The sequence below is a fragment of the Pelophylax lessonae genome, assembly GCF_965119305.1.
Source record: "Pelophylax lessonae genome assembly, chromosome: 10".
In the NCBI taxonomy this organism is placed as follows: Eukaryota; Metazoa; Chordata; class Amphibia; order Anura; family Ranidae; genus Pelophylax; species Pelophylax lessonae.
The window spans coordinates 180,274,097-180,294,252 of record NC_138777.1 but is presented as its reverse complement, the minus strand read 5'-3'; the positions used below and the strand labels follow the sequence as shown (position 1 = coordinate 180,294,252).

The window sequence follows — 20,156 nt, the reverse complement described above, 5'->3', positions numbered from 1 at the left end:
CCTGTCTTTAGGAAACACTGGCCTATCATCCAGGTAAGTTATCCCTCTTAGGCGGACCGTCACAATTTTTCTATAATTGGGAATCTTCTTAATGAGTTCATTTCCCATCAGGTTTAAGACACGCTACAATGAAATACAGACAAATTATAGTTCTGACACACCAAGTGTGAAAGGATGAAACCTGAAATGTAGAGTACACACACTTGGTAGAAACAGGTATATACATATATGCACTCATTTAACCTTGCCGGTGTTAATTTTACCTAGTGGAGTAACTCCACTTTTCTTGAGAAAAAGTAGTCCCCCTGGGTGATCAATATACATTGCAGGGATTTTAACAAACTTTGCAGAATCCTACCGGTTTCTGCTCTGAAGAAAGAGCAGTTGTGTGCAGAGTTAAGCCTCGTACACACGTACCGATCGTCGGCCGAACGATCGGCCGTCTTTTGTCCAGGGCTGTCGTGTCTGTTGAAAACTGCAAAAGACTGCACACGAATTTTGTCGGCCAACAACAGCCGACTGCAGAAGTGATGTCATGTGATGGTTAACTTTCCTTGTCTTTTTTCTTTTCTGAGCATGCCCAGTCTTGCTAATCTGCTGTCTGTCGGCCGAAATTTGTACTGACTGGCGAACAATCGGCCGTTCTGGTGTTGGCCAACAAAAATTTTAATGCTTGCACAACAGATTCTGTTCGGCCGAAAATGCGCTGTCGGCTGTCGGAAGCATCATACTAACAAGCCTACAATCGGCCGATCGGTCGCCGGCCGAATATTTACGGCCGACAATCGGTACGTGTGTACGGGGCTTAAATCTAAACAGGAGCGACCTTTTCATTATTAATCAGCTGATGCTTTTGCAGTGCTCTAATGAAGAAAATGGAGTGACTGCATCCCTTTAGAAGTGATTAACCCCTTGGGAGTAACCAAAAATTATTATTTTTTTTTTGCAAAAGATGCCTAAAATCTGACATGTATCTCAGTGCAGACTTTTCGGAAAATCAGTGAGCCAATCACACAAGCAGGAAGTTACATTTCTGGGGGCATTCGGTACACCAATGGTGTACACAACGCCTCCAAGTTGCCATATTGCTTTGCATTTTACAGAAAATTACAGTGCTTTAGGTTGAAAAGGAAAGGTCCTTTTTAATAACATTCAATTCAATCACAATATATCTTATGTAGCAATTGTATATGCTATGCTATTTTTTATTTGCTTTTTTCCCCACGAAAGTGGAGCTACCTTTATTGGCAGAGACGTATTGTGTGTGGGGGTAGAGTGTAAATCAATACGCACCCTAAGGAAGTACCATTCAATTGTCAATTACAGACAATTATAGAAATCTAAGTAGGGTTTGGGACTTTTCATGTATTTCCTTAGGTTAATAACCACTGAGCCAACACGTTATATAAAATCATTTGTACATAACTTTATTTAGAACATTAAACAATTCCACTTGTCCAGGGAGATGTGATCCTGGATTAAAAGCGGAGTTCCGCCTCCCCCTCCACAAATTAAAAGTCAGCAGCTACACATTCTGTAGCTGCTAACTTTTAATATTAGGACACTTACCTGTCCTGGAGTCCAGTGATGTCGGCACCGCAGCCGATGTTTCCATTGGCTGTCGGGTGCTGCGTCCGGAGAGGGGGGGAAACAAAAGAGCGGAAGTTCCACTTTTGGGTGGAACTCCGCTTTAAGATCTTGAATCCAGAATCACATCACCTTGGACAAGCAGTTGGGTAACCTGTTTTTATGAAACAAACCCCTTTCTTTTAAAAATTGTATAACGTTCTAAATAAAGTTATGTACAAATGATTTTATACCACTAGCTCAGTGGTCATTAACCCAAGGAAGTACATGAAAAGTCCCAAACTCTACTTAGATTTCTAGAATTGACTTTATTGGCAGAGAGTAATGGTGGGTCACTAATTATAAGATTTTACTAGCAGAGTGCTGAATGCAACACACACTGTAACAACAACATGATTTCCTATGGTAGATTACTCCTGGAAAAAGATTTTCAGCCAGAGAAAGGATAAGGCAGAATAGAGCCTCGTGGCTAGGTAGCAGCTTTTCCCTCCATTCCCTTTGATTGACACTGATAATTGCAATAGGCACAGAGAAGCCACCACCTTTTGCACTGTCTGTACCAACATGGTGCCATTAGACACCAACTGCCTAAAAGCGCATTCTTCTTTGTAAAGGGACACACAAGCTGCACAGCTTTGACCAATTCATTGTCTCCTTGGCTTACTGCAGGGGTATCAAGGTTGCAGCTGGGCCCCCAGGAGATCTATCAGACCCTAGAATCCTGCCTAGTAGGGATGAGGTTGCATTTTTTGGACATCCAGCTGATTGCAAAGAGGCAGAGATGCTCATTAGATCATTGACCTAATATGACCACATTATAAATTTACTATTAAATACATACCAGATTTGGCATTTTTTCAAGGATATCAATTACAGCAGGATCATCTAACTTATTATGGGATAGATCTAGAACGCTGATATTAAGGCATTCTTGAAGGTGCTGTACATCTTCCACTGTTTGTAATTGGTTGTGTGCAATTTGCAAGGTTGACAAAACTGGGAGACAACCTGAAAAATCAAAAAAAAATTAGGCTGTTAAATGCCTAACATATGTAAAATATTCTAATCATCAATTGTAACCAAAATACATTCCAAGATTTTATAGATTTGCCTTCATCTTAGACAATGCATGTATGATTTGTGCTTAAAGTAGATCTAAACCCCAACTGTATCCTATTGTATTTTATTGTCTTAGAATATACTGTTTACACCTTTCTCTTCCTTTCTACAATCACTTGCTAGAGCACTGGCTATATGATATTGCTCAGTAGAGATGGGCTCGCACAGGGGTGCCGTGGATTGGCCCTGCAGCTTACACATGCGTTTGCAAATGTGTGCTAACTAAACCCCTGTTTTGACGCAAACTGTTAGACAGGTTAATTTGGTTGGTAAGCAAACTGGTTAGCAAATTGACTTGGAAAATTTTTATCTGTATTTGTCTCATGTGCGTTGCCTTTCCATGTGTTCTTTACTATGAAGGCCAGTTATAGGTGGGGGCAGAGGCCATTTTCTTTGTTGTTCATGTATACTGGTGAGTGGACACACTAGATGCCTTTGCTGTTGTGCTACTGGCTGGGCGTCTATTGTGCCCCCAAGTACCTTTAGGAGGGTTGGGCTACCTCCAGGCTCACCTGCCCCCTATCTATCCATTAGCTTGCATGTGTCTCCACTGTGGAGACTCTCATAAATTTACAAGAGTTAGGACTGCAGGTAATACAGGGTGCCGTGGAGTGGCCCTGCAGCTTACACATGCGTTTGCAAATGTGTGCTAACCAAACCCCTGTTTTGACGCAAACTGTTCGACAGGTTAATTTGGTTGGTAAGCAAATTGAACTGGGAAATTTTTATCTGTATTTGTCTCATGTGCGATGCCCTTCCATGTGTTCTTTGCTATGAAGGCCAGTTATAGGTGGGGGCAGAGGCCATTTTCTTTGTTGTACTATTTTTGAGGCACAAAGGTGTTGCGCAGCATTTTTTTTTTTTTTTTTTTTTTTTAGTTAATATTGATGTGGGAACACACTATAGTGTAAATAGCAACCACTTAGTAGACATCAAGTCTTTACTAGCAGTTGTGCGCAGAAAAAATTCCACTTATTGTTACTAGCACCAGTCAGCATGAAAATGCATCGCACCAGGTAACACTCACCCCTCACTCATGATTTCTATTCACAGATCTGCAACTGTAAAGAAGTAATACTACTAAAGCTGTATCAAAGTATGGTTTTTAAAACCACTTGAATTCCAAGACATGCAGTCCTCAAATAGCAGCTACATCACCAGAATGTTACCTTTTTCTCACTAGACACAGCTTGCAGAAAAAAGAAGATTTCTGTGACATGCAAGATAAACGTTAAAGAAAATTTTAGGCTACAAATCGCTAAAACTTCCTAAACATTTTACTTGCTACTGGAAAAGCAGGCAGGGGTTTAAGGCCCCGTTCACACTGGGGCGATCCGACTTCCCCGGGCGACCACACAGGTCGCGGCGCGCTGCTCGCACCGCGACCTCGGTTCGGCCGGCATGGAATTCATAACATTGAAGTCTATGCAGGTCGCTCCGGGTCGCCCCAAAGAAGCTCCGGACCCTTTTTCTAAGTCGGAGCGACTTGTGTCGCTCCTATTAGAACGGGTCCACAGCTTCTGTATGGCAGGCGACCTACGGCTACCTGTCAGGCGACCAGGTCGCCTGACAGGTCGCCCCAGTGTGAACGGGGGCTAAGGCTTCATGTACATTACAGCTCCTAAACTTGAGTTTAGGATCTCTCCTCCATCTCAATGTACACATGTCAATGTACACATAGGCTTTTAGCAGAGTTTAGGAGTACTGCATTTAGGGGAACTTCAACCTCCCTCTCCTGAACGATTTTGCCATGTTTTGCAGCCAGCAGTCAAAACGTTCGTATCCTGAACGAGATTCTTCCGGATAGGAATGTTTTGACCACCGGCCACAAAAAACATCAAAAATCGTGGTGCGATTTGTGCAGCGTTTTGCGTTTTCCCACGACTGGCAGTTAAGGTAGAAGCCTTATGCTGGCAATTCAGGATAATTCATTCTGCAGTGGGGTTTAATTAGTTTAGTTTTGAATTGTAACATTTTAGAATATTGAATTTTATGGATTATGGCTTTTCTTTTTTTTTTATTAGGTTTTTGTCTGTTATCATTCCTCCCTAGACTAGAAAGCTAAGTGTAGTTTGTTAAATCATTTCTGTGGGCAATACATTTTCTATCAGAGACTTTTATTTAAAGTGTATGAAGAAACATTTTTTTCCCTATGCTTAATCAGGAGAAATCCACCCCTCACTTGTCCTTTTGAGCACCATCACCACAAAGAAAGTGAGGACAATACCTAATTTTAGAGTTGCCACCTGAAAAAGGGATACATTTTCCAATGGTGAAACGTGTTTGCGTGATAACTCTCCAGGAGGGAAACGCCCTTAAGTTGGAAATTTTACCTAATTTCTGGTTGCAATACTAAGACTAGAAGTAAAGGGCGGTCTCCCTAGTTCGGACACTAGCGCCAAAAAAAATAAGTGACAGGTCCTTCTTGTGTAAAAAATATAAAACAATAAATCACTGAGCCCGAGGCACTGGGGCTACACAATCTAATTGCTCATGTTTTACTAGTACTTGCAAGCTTGAAGCTACTTACACAGATTTTCTATTGTCCTGATGCAGTTGTTTGAAAGATTAAGTGAGTCAAGTTTCTGCAAGTGTTCAAGATTCTCAATTTTATTGATAAGGTTCTGGTGCAAGAAGAGGCAACGTAACTCTGTCTGAGCATCCAGATTCTCTATCTTCTGCAGACCATTAGATTCCAGCCAAAGACATTTCAAGCCTGTATACTCTTCAAGATTCTCAACACGCAAAAATCCTTAAAACCAACAAAAGAAAAAAAAATGTTTTTAAATATAAATGCAAAAGAAAATGACAAATGCACAGTAAAAAAAAAAAAACAATATACACTATAGATTTACTCCAGGTTGCCTTTCCGAAAGATTAATGCATGATAATAGACTTAATGTGGCAATATTGCAGCCAGAGCTGCAATTTCTTTTTGTAAAAAAAGTTGGCTTAATTATTTTAAAAAATATACTAGAATTGAGCAATAAAAGAAACAAGCAACTTAATATTTTAGAGCTTCTAAATAAATGGGTGATGTTTGAAGTATCTGGCAGGCAATGATGCTGAGACATCGGCATCATCTAATTGAATAGGAATTAAACAAAGTGGTAAGTAAACTGTTTAAAAGTTGGTTATATGCCTGAGACTTTTATGGCACCCAAAATATTTTATTCCAATCCCCCAGTACCAGTAATATAATTTTTCCACCAACATGTAGGAGCTCTTTGTACATTCAAAATCCTACAATAATTGCAGTGAGTGGTGGGGTGCTGCAAAATTATATTATTTCACTTTTATTTAAGCAAAGTAGAACTCTCAATGGTTGGCTTGGCCTTGTTGCTTCTACCTTACAACTCGACAACAAAACTGCATATTATAATGATGGGCCAACAGCAAGTTGTAGAGTGTAGGGCAAAGGTCTCAATGACCTAGAGATCATTGCCATACCAGTGGCACTTTGTCATGTTTAATGGATCTTCAGGTGTTAATTTGGAAAGCTGACCACCACCAATAAGTAAAAAAGATTTTGCAAACAAAAGCACATTGGAGGACTCTCTGTACCTAATGTACAAATGTACAATGAAGTAGCAAGAACTACACACATTTCTCAGTCGCGCACTATTGACAGAACCAATATTGTCATGGATGCATGACAGTCACACTTTCTCTATAGTAAAACTTTTTTTTACACTGTACAGATCCTAAAGGTTTCAAGCATAAGCTTGTATTTCGTCCCGATAAAATTATTTTAAGAAAATCCCAACATTCCAACACACTCTGTGTACTTTACAGATTAAATGGGATAAACTCTTACCACTTACCATGCAAAGACCCGGAAGTGATGTCACGATTGACATCACTTACAGTTACTGTCGGGCGCCAGATTCAAAAAAATGAAAGCATTCAAAAACAGCCAAACTTGGCGCTTTGAATACTTTTGAGTGCAGAGGAGGGGTTTGGGGTCTTTTGGACCCCCAGATCCCTCCACAAAAGTACCTGTCAAAAAAAAAAAAATGTACAAAAATATCGGCCAATATCGGCCGATACTGAAATGCATTGGCCAAAATATCGGTATCGGTTATCTGCAACGAAAAACCGATATCGGTTGATCACTAATATGCACTAGCATGTGTTGATCAAAGCATGTCAGCACATGTGGTGTGAATGGGCCCCTAGTTAAATCAAGCTTACCTATGACTCATTCCTCCCTGCAGCCCTCCAGTTATTGTTCCCTTTTCTCCCTCTTTACTTTTCTTTAAATTAAGGCCTATTTCATTACTGTTGTACTACTGAAAATGCTAAACATGTTTTTAGAAATATTTAATAGCTTGATTAATGATATCACTTACCTTTATAATGTAAATATAGAGTGTCATTTAGATATGGAGTCATATACAGCTTTTGCTGCTTGCACAGATCCCGCAGGTACTTTTTGGTTAATCTAAGTCAAGAATAGGTACAATAGCAGTAAACAAAGTGAATAACGTAAAAAATGACTTGTATTCATGTAATGTGTCATAAAATACATTTTAGTTAACAACAATCCTATGGCATCCAATCAAAAACCAGATTAAAATGCACTGAGGACTCAATTTACAGAGGCCCAATTTACAGTTCACCTCAGTGACAATACTGATCTAGCTGTACCCGTATGAAAGGTTTGTAGAGTATGGAGACTTCTGCAAGCTTCATATAGAAAGCTGACTACAGACATTGGAGGACAATCAGATCGTGGCTGGGAAAAAATAAATTTTTAGACTGTCAGATAATCATGACCTCCATACCCAGAGTTGTGCCTACAGGGGCTTGAGTAGGGGCAACATCAGACATACCTGGGAATAAAGAATGCGGACTAGCCGGTTGATAGGAGAATAGAAATCAGGCTGGTTACAAAATGTATTCCAACCACAACTGTCCACCCTAATAGTTGGTCTCTTCCTTATGCTCTCCCAGTCTCCATTAATAGAAACATGTAAGATAGGCCAAGGATGGTCAGATTATGTCTACTTTATAAGATCTATTAGGGCTTCATTAAACAGCTTTATATTTACAAGAGATGCTTCAAGTTCAAGCATCATCCACAATTTGATAAAGCGCACCTCAGACTTTTTGAATTGTTAAGGTTTCTGAATAAGTCCAATATTACTGGCAGCCATCACAAGAGTTAAAAAAAAAAAAAAAGTAAAAGCCAACAATTAAAGGCTGCAGGTTTTTTTTTTTTTTAATCACAGAGAACATTTTGGTACTGTGGAATCCAGGTTCCTGTTAGGAGAGAGCATCGATCTATCTATCTATCTATCTATCTATCTATCTATCTATCTATCTATCTATCTATCTATCTATCTATCTATCTATCTATCTATCTATCTATCTATCTATCTATCTATCTATCTATCTATCTATCTATCTATCTATCTATCTATCTATCTATCTATCTATCTATCTACAGTGCTGCACCTTATCTGGGTGTCAGAAGGGTTAGATGCCATGGGATGTCTGAGTGGTGAAAATGGGTTTTGCAGTTTTTTTTAGCAGTTTTCTTGAGGGCTGGTTTGGGTCCACATTTACCAGGAAATCAGCATACCCATTATGTACAGCCCTTTTAGTCATGGGGCTGTCCATGGTTCAGGGCTTCTTCCCCTGGAGATAAGCTGCTACAGGAGCAGTGTGTGAACATGCACTGGAAGAGGGGCTTCTGATTTCAAGGAGGTAAATTAATCTGACCAGGTCTTTGCATGAAGAGGTACTAAGACTGTGTGTATTTAGGCAGGACCCTGTGCAGCCCAAGTTGGGCAGTCTGTTTGTCACAAAGCTGAGTGTGATAAATGTAGTAAGTTGGTGCAGGGACAGGCTTAGGGATTACAGAGTTCAAATAGCCAGGAGGCTGATAATTTTCTGTTTAATCATTGAGATGCTGAAAACCCATGTGAGGGAAATCTTGTCTGAGTCTCTGAATTTTATATTTAAATACTAGTGGACAGAAAGCCTTGAAATCAACTTCACTGACTGGACTGAAGTTGATGAAAAGTGCTACAATTGAGTGAAACCATACTGGATTTTGTGATGATTTAGGGAGCCATGTCATCTACTGGTGTTGGTCTACTGTGTTTTATCAAGTCCAAAGTCAATCCAAAATTTTATATACCAGAAAATTCTAGAGCACTTCATGCTTCCCTCTGCTGATCAGCTTTATGGAGATGCTGATTTCATTTTTCAGCAGGACTTGGCACCTGCCCACAATTACGAAGGTACCAATACCTGGTTTAATGATCATGGTATCACTGTGCTTGATTGGCCAATGGCCAGCAAACTCATTTGACCTAAACCCAAAGAGAATCTGTAGGGTATTATCAAGAGGAAGGTGAGGGACACCAAACCCAACAATGCAGACGAGCTGAAGGCCACTAACAAAGCAACCTGGGCTTCCATAACACTTCAGCAGTGCCACAGGCTGATCACCTCCATGCCACGCCGCGTTGATGCAGTAGTGCATGCAAAAGGAGCCCCAACTAAGTAGTGCATACTATACTGTACATGGACCTACTGAACAGTAAGCCAACATTTTTGTATTAAAAATCCTTTTTTTTTTTTGGTCTTATGTAATATTCTAATTTTCTGAGATACTAAATTTTGGGTTTTCACTAGCTTGAAGCCAATATCTTCAAAATTAAAGAAAAGAAATGCTTGAAATATATCACTCTGTGTGCAGTGCATCTATATAAAATTAGGAGTTTTACTTTTTGAATTAAATTACTGAAATAAATTAACTTTTTGATTATATTCTAATTTTATGAGATGCACCTGTATATACAATGCCTTGAAAAAGTATTCATACCCCTTGATATTTTCCACATTTTGTCATGTTACAGCCAAAAACGTAAATGTATTTTATTGGGATTTTATGTGACTGGCACATAATTGTGAAGTGGAAAGAAAATGTTAAATGGTTTTCAAAATTTTTTACAAATAAATATCTGAAAAGTGTGGTGTGCATTTATATTCAGCCCCCCTGAGTCAATACTTTGTAGAACCACCTTTCGCTGCAATTACAGCTGCAAGTCTTTTGGGGGATATCTCTACCAGCTTTGCACATCTAGAGAGTGAAATTTTTGCCTATTCTTCTTTGCAAAATAGTTCAAGCTTTGTCAGATTTGATGGAGAGCGTATGTGAACAGCCAATTTCAAGTCTTGCCACAGATTCTCATTTGGATTTAGGTCTGGACTTTGAATGGGCATTCTAACACATGAAAGTGCTGTGATCTAAACCATTCCACTGTAGCTCTATCTGCATGTTTAGGGTTGTTGTCATTCTGGAAGGCGAACCCCTGCCTCGGTCACAAGTCTTTTGCAGACTATCAGGTTTTCTTCTAAGATGGCCCTGTATTTGGCTCCATTCATCTTCCTATCAACTCTGACCAGCTTCCCTGTCCCTGATGAAAAAAAGCATCCCCACAACATGATGCTACCACCACCATGTTTCAGGTGGGGATGGTGTGTTCAGGGTGATGTGCAGTGTTAGTTTTCTGCCATATTTAGCATTTTGCTATTAGGCCTAAAAGTTTAATTTTGGTTTCATCTGACCAGAGAACCTTCTTCCACATTTGCCATGTCCCCACATGGCTTCTCGCACACTGCAAACGGGACTTCTTATGGCTTTCTTTCAACAATAGTTTTTTTCTTGCCACTCTTTCATAAAGGCCAGATTTGTGGAGTGCACAAATAATAGTTGTCCTGTAGACAGATTCTCCCACTGTGGATTCTGCAGCTTCCCCAGAGTTACCATTGGACGTTTGGCTGCTTCTCGGATTAATGCTCTCCTTACCCGACCTGACAGTTTAGGTGGACGGCCATGTCTTGGTAGGTTTGCAGTTGTGCTATGCTCTTCCCATTTTTGGATGATGGATTGAACAGTGCTCCCTGAGATGTTGAAAGCTTGAGATATGTTTGTATAACCTAACCCTGCTTTAAACTTCTCCACAACTTTATCCCTGACCTGTCTGGTGTGTTCCTTGGCCTTCATGATGCGGTTTGTTCACTAAGGTTCTCTAACAAACCTTTGAGGGCTTCACAAAACAGCTGTATTTATACTGAGATTAAATTACACACAGGGGGACTCTATTTACCAATTAGGTGACTTCTGAAGGCAATAGGTTCCACTAGATTTTAGTGCAGGGTATCAGAGTAAAGGGGGCTGAATACAAATGCACGCCACCCTTTTCACATTTTTTTTTTTGTACCATTCCTCCCTAAAAAATAAATCAACCTTCAATCCGCCTGGCCAGGACACTAAACACCTAGATGTGTTTAAACACATGGTGTGTAGTGACCTTGGTAAATTGAAATATAAAAAAGCGTATGACCCACTATGTATCAAAAGAGGTATTGTATCTCTAGAGCACATTGTCATACGTCCGGCGGACAAAGGGGGAGGTTTGGTGGTACTTAGTGGGAGTTATTATAAAAATGAGATGCTGAGACTCCTGAGTGACCGCTCCACCTATCAGATCTTGTCAAAAGATCCTATGTTAGAGTTCAAAGAAGAACTACACAGTTTAACCACTAGAGGAGAATTGAGTGGGGTTCTCACTCATAAGGAAGCTCAGTATTTAGATCCCTTATTCTGCAGAAGGCCTATAATATATTTTTTGCCAAAGATACACAAACAGCTGGAAAACCCACCCGGCCGTCCCATAGTTAATGGGATTGATTCCATTACGGCCAGGTTGGGACAATATATAGATTTTTTCCTTCAGCCTGTCGTACAGAAAACTAAATCTTTTCTTAAAGACACAAAACATATTATACAAGTATTAAATATGTTGCTGAGCTCCTCTGAATGTATAATGATCACAGCGGATGTTGGATCTTTGTACACTATCATTGATCACTCTGATGCACTTAGTGCAGTAAAATGGGGTTTATCACAATCACAGCTACCCAGAAAGCAGATCAGGTTTCTTCAGAGGAGATTAAAGTTTTGTCTCAAGAAGAATTATTTTTGGTACGATCACAGTTTTTATCTACAAGTCAAAGGAGTTGCGATGGGGGCTAAGTTCGCTCCCAGTGTGGCCAATTTTTTTATGGCCCACTGGGAGGAAGAAACAGTTTTTGAAAACTTGCCCCCACAGCTCATATGTTACCGTCGCTATATCGATGACTTGTTCATGGTATGGCGGGGTGACATGGTGAGCCTGGAAGCTTTCATGAATAGATTAAATAGCAATGAAAAGAATATTATCTTAACGTGGAATCTGCAACATTAGAGTATTATCTTTTTAAACTTGGAAGTTTATAAAGCTGATGGTGTTTTTAAAACCCGTAATTATTTTAAACCCACAGATAGAAATTCTTTTATCCCTCTTGATAGTTGCCATCATAGACAGTGGCTGTGTAATATCCCTCGTGGACAATTTACACGTTTAAGGCGCAATTGTACCACTGAGGAGGATTTTATTGCACAGTCCGATGTTTTAACAGGATGATTTTTAGAAAAGGGATATGATAAAAAGGATGTGAAAAAAGAACTGGAATGGGTTAAAAATACAGGCCGAGATCGTCTTTTAGATAATTCCAGATCTAGAGAAATGGATACGCAGTTCCGAATGGTCCTAGATTTTAACATTCAACACAAAAAAGTTGAAAAAATTATTCGTAAACATTGGGCTATTCTTAAAGAAGACAGGATTCTGGGCCCTGTCTTAACAGAACAGCCCAAATTCGTTTACAGGAAAGCTCCTTCCCTTAGAGATAAAGTTGCCCCAGGAGTAGTTGACCCACCCCAGGTGAAGAATAATGGTATATTCCCCTTCCTGGTAGGTTTTTACGCGTGTGGGAAGTGCGCCACTTGTAAAAGCTGTAGGAAAAATATCAAAAAGCGTAAGAATTTTGTATCCACAGTCACACAAAAAAGTTCCAAATAAAAAATTTAATAACATGTGCCACACAAGGTGTGGTCTACATGTTAGAGTGTGACTGTGGGTTACAATACATTGGACGCACTTCAAGAGCTTTGCATGTACGTTTTGGAGAACACGTCAATAATATACGTAAGGGTCTTATTACTCATAGTGTATCTAGGCACTTTAAAAATTACCATCACAAAAATCCAAGCACCTTAAAATTCTGGGGGATTGAACAAGTAAGCTACCATTGGAGGGGTGGTAATTTTATCAGACAACTTAGTCGTCGTGAATCCTTTTGGATTTACGAGGCTAAGGTTTTAACACCCCTAGGTTTGAATGTCGACTTTGATCTTAATTGTTTTATTTCAGATAGATACGTTTTATGGTCATTTTAATTCTCTTAATACATCATTTTAATATATTCTTTTAGCATATCATATATTTATTTAACTAGGTCATATGTGTCATTTTAAAATGTGTGTATATGGTTTTTATGCAGGTTTTATGTATTACATTGCATTTTAACATTGTTTTCTATGAGAGTGAGCAAAGTGCTGCCATCTGGTGTTTGGTTGCTATTATAGCCGTTTGGTCCGTATGATCATTATAATACATATCAGTGATTGATTAACCACTTAAGCCCCGGAGGATTTGGTTGCTAAACGACCAGGGGGTATTTTGCGATTCGGCACTGCGTGACTTTAACGGACAATTGCGCGGTCGTGCGACGCTGTACCTAAACGAATTTGGCGTCCTTTTTTTCCCACAAACAGAGCTTTCTTTTGGTGGTATTTGATCACCTGTGCGATTTTTTGATCATGCGCTATAAACAAGAAAAGAGCGTCAATTTTGCAAAAATAGCAATATTTTTCACATTTTTTATATGAAATTCCCCCCCAAAAAAAATGTAAAAATCAAAATTTTTTAACATTTTCGGCCAATTTGTTTTATGCTACCTATGTTTGGTAACAAAAAAAAAATCGCAAAAAGCGTATTTTGATTGGTTTGCGCAAAATTTATCGCGTTTACTAACAAAGGGACAGATTTTTGTCATTTTTGTTGTTTTTTTTTTTTAACGAGTGATGGCGGCGATCTGCAATTTTTTTGCGGTACTGCGACATTGGGGTGGACAGATCGGACCCTTGACTGACATTTTTGACACTTTTGGGGTTACCAGTGACATTTCTACAGTAATCAGTGCTATATATATGCACTGTTACTGTAAAAATACACTGGTAGTGAAGGGGTTAACTTTATTTGGGAGGGAGGGGCTGTGTGTGTCCCTAGGGGCGTGCTTTCTACTGTGATTGGCTGTGGCTTGAGCTGTAAGGACACTGATCAACGGATCTACATAGTAGATCCGTGTGATCAGTGTCTTTACACCGAGGAGAATGACAGGCAGCTTGTTTACACAAGCTGCCTGACTTTCTCCCTCTCCCCCGCCGATCGCAGAGTGGCCGGCGGACATCGAGTCCGCCGGTCACACGCGCGGGGGGGTCCGTGACCACGCGGGAGCGGGCGCGCGCTCGCTCCCTAGACCCTCACAAGCAAGCGACGTAGACCTACGTCAGTTTGCCTGTGAGGGGCTGACCGCCGACGTAGATAGTCGTGCGGCGGTCGGCAAGTGGTTAAAAGCTTGTTTTTTTAGTGATAATAAAAAACTTGAGGCAATATCCAAAATGAATTTTTCTAAAATACATTAATATTAGCCTGTTTTAATAAGTGATCCTTCCGTTTGCTTCAGAGACATTTATATGTCTCCATAACAACACATGTAGTTGTAAGCACGGCTAGGTAAATATCACGATCGTGGCCCGCCTATCTACTTCCTGTCTAAGGAGACGTACGGTCTCCGTGGCGACGGTGAAACGCCGGATATGACGTAGAGGGCGGAGTTCGGAGAGAGTACAAGAAGCTGGACCATCGACCTATCAACATCCCCACTGAAGAAGTCTACGCCCACATGACGTAACGCGTACGGGGGATTGGTCATTCGGTCCTACGGCTGTCAAACAAGAAAGGAACCAGGCACCATTCAGCACGCTGCACGCTCTGCAATCGTTATGCTTGTTACTGTTGGACACAATGTAAGTGCATTATTTTGAGCAAAATAAAGTCTAATTATTACAACAGAGAGCACTAGATTTCCCTTTTCTATTATATGTCTTGGGACGGATTTGGAAACGAGTGTAAGCTGTACCCTCTGCAGTATATGATTGCTATTGATATCTGTGCTGACAAGTGCTGGAGGCTGTGGTCCTTATATATTGGAACAACATACGCTCAGTACCGTGGAGATTGTTTATGCTTTCATACCCTGTAGGATCGAGTTCTGGAGGTGAGAGGCAGATAATGCTTGGTGGTGGGAATTTATGAGCACTGAAGTCACACTTGTTATTTCCCCGGATCACTAGTGGACTTTATTTCTTCTCGTCTGTTTATTCCACATCACCTCAAATTATGAACTGTCTCTTTTACCCATGAATTGGTTTTTAATAATTTTTGGTTCAAAGTGATTTTTACCAAAAGATTGTTATTCAATATTGGACTGCGCTACACTACTATTTACTAATTACATTGAAGGTGTTGGATTGCCCTTGAGTGTTAGCTGCTGGTCCGAGTACACATTTATTCAGCGCTGAATCTCCTATATACAATTTGTAAAAAAAAATTTGAAAACTATTGATCATTTTCCTTCCACTTCACAATTATGTGCACTTTGTGTTGGTCTATCCCATAAAATCCCAATAAAATACATTTACGCTTTTGGTTGTAACATGACAAAATGTGGAAAATCTCAAGGGGTATAAATACTTTTTCAAGGCACTGTACTGTATATATATTTATTTATTTATATCCGAGAGCGAGGCTGTATGGAATGTGGTCTCCTGCAAAAGATCCAGGGGAACAGTAAAGGGAAACTATGCAGATATTGAGGTAGTAGTGTAGCAGAAACACATCTACATTTCAGGCAGCTGGTACATGCAGATCAAAGACTTTAGACCAACATATAAATTTCTTGATGTAATGGTGGTGCATCAATGACTAAAATTCAAGTAACACCAATTAAACCTGCCTAAACAGCATTAATTAGTAGCTGCAAGTTCTGCGCGCTAATAAAGGAGGACAAAAAAGTTCTGAAGGCACCGGCTTTCTCAAGGGAAACAAAATCATTCCACTGGGGTTTCCATCCGTCCAGATTTGACAGATCGGATCGGATGTCAGCGGACATGTCTCCGCTGACATCCGATGCCCCATAGAGATACATGGGGCATCCGTTCATATCCGCCAAAAAAACAGAAAGGCGGATGTAAACGGTCTGCCTGTGTGAAAGGTGCCTTAAGTCCAAGGGGTTCACATACTTTTTCTTGACATTGTATGTTTGCAAATGTTAAAGTCAGAATGGAAGAAAATCACTGAACGCACTTGTAATGTTATGCCAGCCACTGTACAGACTTCTGTGGAAAGCAGTAATCAAATTGCACAAGGAAGAATCCTAGTCAGAAAAGTACTGCTGCCATGGTTGCAAGAAAGAAACATTTTAGTTTTCTGGCTGAAGTATACATAGTGACATATTGTGTCAATGTAGTTCATTCTTTGACAGGGTTATCATGATTACCTGGGGCCACTGTCCTTATCGTTCTCCATCTCGGTGTGTGTTGATGTTTTTCCTGAAATCTGATCACCCCATTCTGTTGAGGTAGCTTGAAAAAAAAAAAAAAAAGACAAATGATAAATGTAAAGTCTTATTCTCAGAAACACTTGGTATTGCTAAGGGGGAAATGGAAATGGTTATTCTAGGCCAGGTGTGTCAAACTCAATATCATTGCAGGCAATATCAGCATTATGATTGCCCTCAAATGGCCAGTTATATCTATAACACTATATAAATGTATCCAGGGCTTTTTTCTCAGGGAATAGGTGCAGGAATTCAACCACACCCATCCCCCTCCCAAAACGCATCAACTGGTGGGTATGGCAAAATTGCAACAGTGGGAAGATCTTAACCACTTTACCACCGGAGGATTTTCCTGCTAAAAGACCAGGGGGTTTTTTGCGATTTTTTACTGCGTGAATTTAACGGACAATTGCGCGGTCGTGCGACGCTGTACCTAAACGAATTTCACGTCCTTTTTTTCCCACAAACAGAGCTTTCTTTTGGTGGTATTTGATCACCTGTGCGATTTTTTGATCATGCGCTATAAACAAAAAAATAGCGTAATTTTTGCAAAAATAACAATATTTTTCACTTTTTTTTATATGAAATTCCCCCCCAAAAAAATGTAAAAATCAAAATTTTTTAACATTTTCGGCCAATTTGTTTTACGCTACCTATGTTTGGTAAAAAAAAAAAATCGCAAAAAGCGTATTTTGATTGTTTTACGCAAAAGTTATCGCGTTTACTAACAAAGGGAAAGATTTTTGTCATTTTTGGTGTTTTTTCTTTTAACGAGTAATGGCGGCGATCTGCGATTTTCTTTTGCGGTACTGCGACATTGCGGCGGACAGATCAGACCCTTGACTGACATTTTTGACACTTTTGGGGGTACCAGTGACATTACTGCAGTAATCAGTGCTATATATATGCACTGTTACTGCAAAAATGACACTGGCAGGGAAGGGGTTAACTTTATTGGTAGTGGGACTAAATGTAGTGGGACATTCCTATTGGTGTAAAAAAAAAGATCAACGGTTCTACATAGTAGAACCGTCTGATCTTCATTTTTACACAGGGAGAACTGACAGGCGGCTTGTTTACATAAGCCGCTCTGTCTTTCTCCCGCTGTACCGGCGATCGTAGTGTGACCGGCGGACATCGGGTCCGCCAGTCACACTCCCGCACTCCTCCGTGAACGAGCCGAGGCGGGCGCGCGCCTCGGCGGGCGCGCGCTCGCCCGCTATTGACTCTAGAAGGAGTGACAGGCGAGCGACGTAGACCTACGTCACTCTGCCTGGCCGGGGCCGACTGCCGCAGTAAATATACTGTGAGCAGTCAGCAAGTGGTTAAAAGAGACAATACTAGGAGTGCATTTTGTGTGGAGTTCAGGGATGAGCCATGTACAGGGTGTAGTTTTAGGGGTGCCCTATGCACAGAGAGCAGAGTTCAGGGGTACGCTACATAGTGCAAAGTTCAGGGGTGTGCTATGTACAGAGTGCAGTTTTAGGGGTGCCCTATGCACAGAGTGCAGAGTTCAGGGGTGGGCTACATACAGAGTACAGGGTTGAGCTCTCTTTCACAGGCTGCCCACATCTCACTTCCACATATCCTTGGCTCTGAGCTCTGTACCATTCTCCCCATCTCCCCCCCCATACATATTCCTCCATAGCCCACATCTCCCCCCCCCTCCCCCAAAAGCTTCTTCACATCTCACCTACTACCTGGCCCAGCTCTAGTACCTCCTGGCAGTGTAAGCAGCTCCGCCTCTTTCTCTCACTTGCAGGGAGATCATTGGTTGGCATCTATGCACCCAGGCACAGATGGGGATCACAGGGCAGCTTACCATGTGATGCCCCATCCCACGCTGCACCCGCATTTGCATCTCCCTTGCAGGCAGGAATCTGTAAGAGCCATTTGGAAACAAAGCTGTCCTTGTAAACATAGGAGGCTTTGGTGTTTACAAGTGACAGCGGGGAGCTGAGGGCGAGAGCTGGAGATGGCAGAACATAGTTCCACCATGTTTCGGTTGAAAAAAAGCCCTGGGTGCAAGGACCATATGAAATGGCCTGGTTAGCCGGATTTGGCTCGTGGCCCTTGTGTTTAATATATGTGTTCTAGGCTCTTGATCTTAACAATAACAGCATAGAGCCCTTAAATACAAATGTTGTATCCACTTTTTACAGCAGAAAAGCACACCCCTTAGCCTTGCATCAATGTATCCTGTGTATCTGTCTGCTCAGAGAATAATCCCATACTGTATAAACAAGTTTTCCAATAAAAGGGGGCCAAGGCTTAACTCGTCCCACACCTTCCCCAGTAGAACCAGCTAGATATCTCACAATATCACATCCTGAATGGATGCCATACAGCTACATGGCTATACATGTACATGGCTATACATATAATGTGCAAAATAGATCTGTGAGATACATCTATGTTCCATGTAACACTGCTATATTGTAATCTGTCAAATCTCACTTGAATGTATAGTATAACACCTCATACAGTATATTGATTATTTTATACTATATGTTGTAGAAATGCTGAATTTTGTACTGTTTTTTCCTATTCAAAATTTAATAAACGACACCTGCATTACAGCACCACGTTACTTTAACTGACAATTGCGTGGTCATGCAACGCTGTACCCAAAAAAAATGTATGTCCTTTTTCTCCACAAGTAAGGCTTTTTGGGTGTATTTAAAACACCTCTGCAGTTTTTTTTTTTTTCCGCTATAAACAAAAAAGAATGACAATTTTGAAAAAAAAAAAAAATATATATTTTTTGCTTTAAAACCTATCAAATAAAAATTGAAAAAAAATGTTGTTTCCTCGTAAATTTAGGTCAATATGTATTCTGTTACAAATTTTTGGTAAAAAAAAAAATCCCAATAAGCGTATATTGATTGGTTTGCGCAAAATTTATAGCATCTGCCATCTATGGGATTATTATTTATTTTTTTTTTTTTTACTAGTAATGGTGACGATTAGCGACTTCTAGCAGGACTGCGATTTTGCGGCAGGCATTCTAACACTGATGGACACTTGGACACTTTTTGGGGACCAGGGACACTAATATAGTGATCAGTGCTAAAAATATGCACCGTCACTGTAAAAATGACACTGGCTGTGAAGGGGTTAACATCACGGGTGATCAAAGGGTTAACTGTGTGTCTAACTAGTGTTTTACTAGGTGGTGGGAGGTGCTTTTACTAGGGGAGGAGATGAAAATTATTCCATGCTTTGCAGGGACACAAACTCTACCCCTTCCCCCCTGTCAGAACTGAGATCTGTCTTATTTACATAGGCAGATCTTAGTTCTGTCTCTCTGCCTGACAATCGGCAGGTGCCGGCGGACATCGAGTACCCGGCACCCGCTGATTGGCTTCCGCTGTGTGCAATCACGGTGCATGCGTGCCTCTTATGTGGAAGTGTCAGATCATGTACAGTATCACACAAAAGTGAGTACACCCCTCACATTTTTGTAAATATTTTATTATATCTTTTCATGTGACAACACTGAAGAAATGACACTTTGCTACAATGTAAAGTATTGAGTGTACAGCTTGTATAACAGTGTAAATTTGCTGTCCCCTCAAAATAATTTAACACACAAACATTCATGTCTAAACCATTGGCAACAAAATTGAGTACACCTCTAAGTAAAAATGTCCAAATTGGGCCCAATTATCCATTTTCCCTCCCCAATGTCATGTGTCTCGTTAGTGTTACAAGGTCTTAGGTGTGAATGGGGTGCAGGTGTGTTAAAGTTTGGTGTTATCGCTCTCACTCTCTCATACTGGTCACTGGAAGTTCAACATGGCACCTCATGGAAAAGAACTCTCTGAGGATCTAAAAAAAGAATTGTTGCTCTACATAAAGATAGC

At 40.5% G+C, this 20,156-nt stretch overlaps 1 protein-coding gene across 2 annotated transcripts in view; it reads right to left on the bottom strand.

Moving 5' to 3' along the window:
• Window positions 1–20,156, bottom strand: part of DNAAF1 (dynein axonemal assembly factor 1) — a 51,105-nt gene that overhangs the window by 18,088 nt on the left and 12,861 nt on the right. For both annotated transcript variants that reach the window (XM_082270667.1, XM_082270668.1), the window contains exons 2-6: window positions 16,231–16,315; window positions 7,059–7,150; window positions 5,237–5,458; window positions 2,429–2,595; window positions 2–123 (exon numbers count right to left, since the gene is read on the bottom strand). In XM_082270667.1, coding sequence (XP_082126793.1) covers window positions 2–123; window positions 2,429–2,595; window positions 5,237–5,458; window positions 7,059–7,150; window positions 16,231–16,259 — 632 coding nt within the window. In that variant the 5' untranslated portion in view covers window positions 16,260–16,315. The remainder of the gene's footprint in view (window position 1; window positions 124–2,428; window positions 2,596–5,236; window positions 5,459–7,058; window positions 7,151–16,230; window positions 16,316–20,156) is intronic.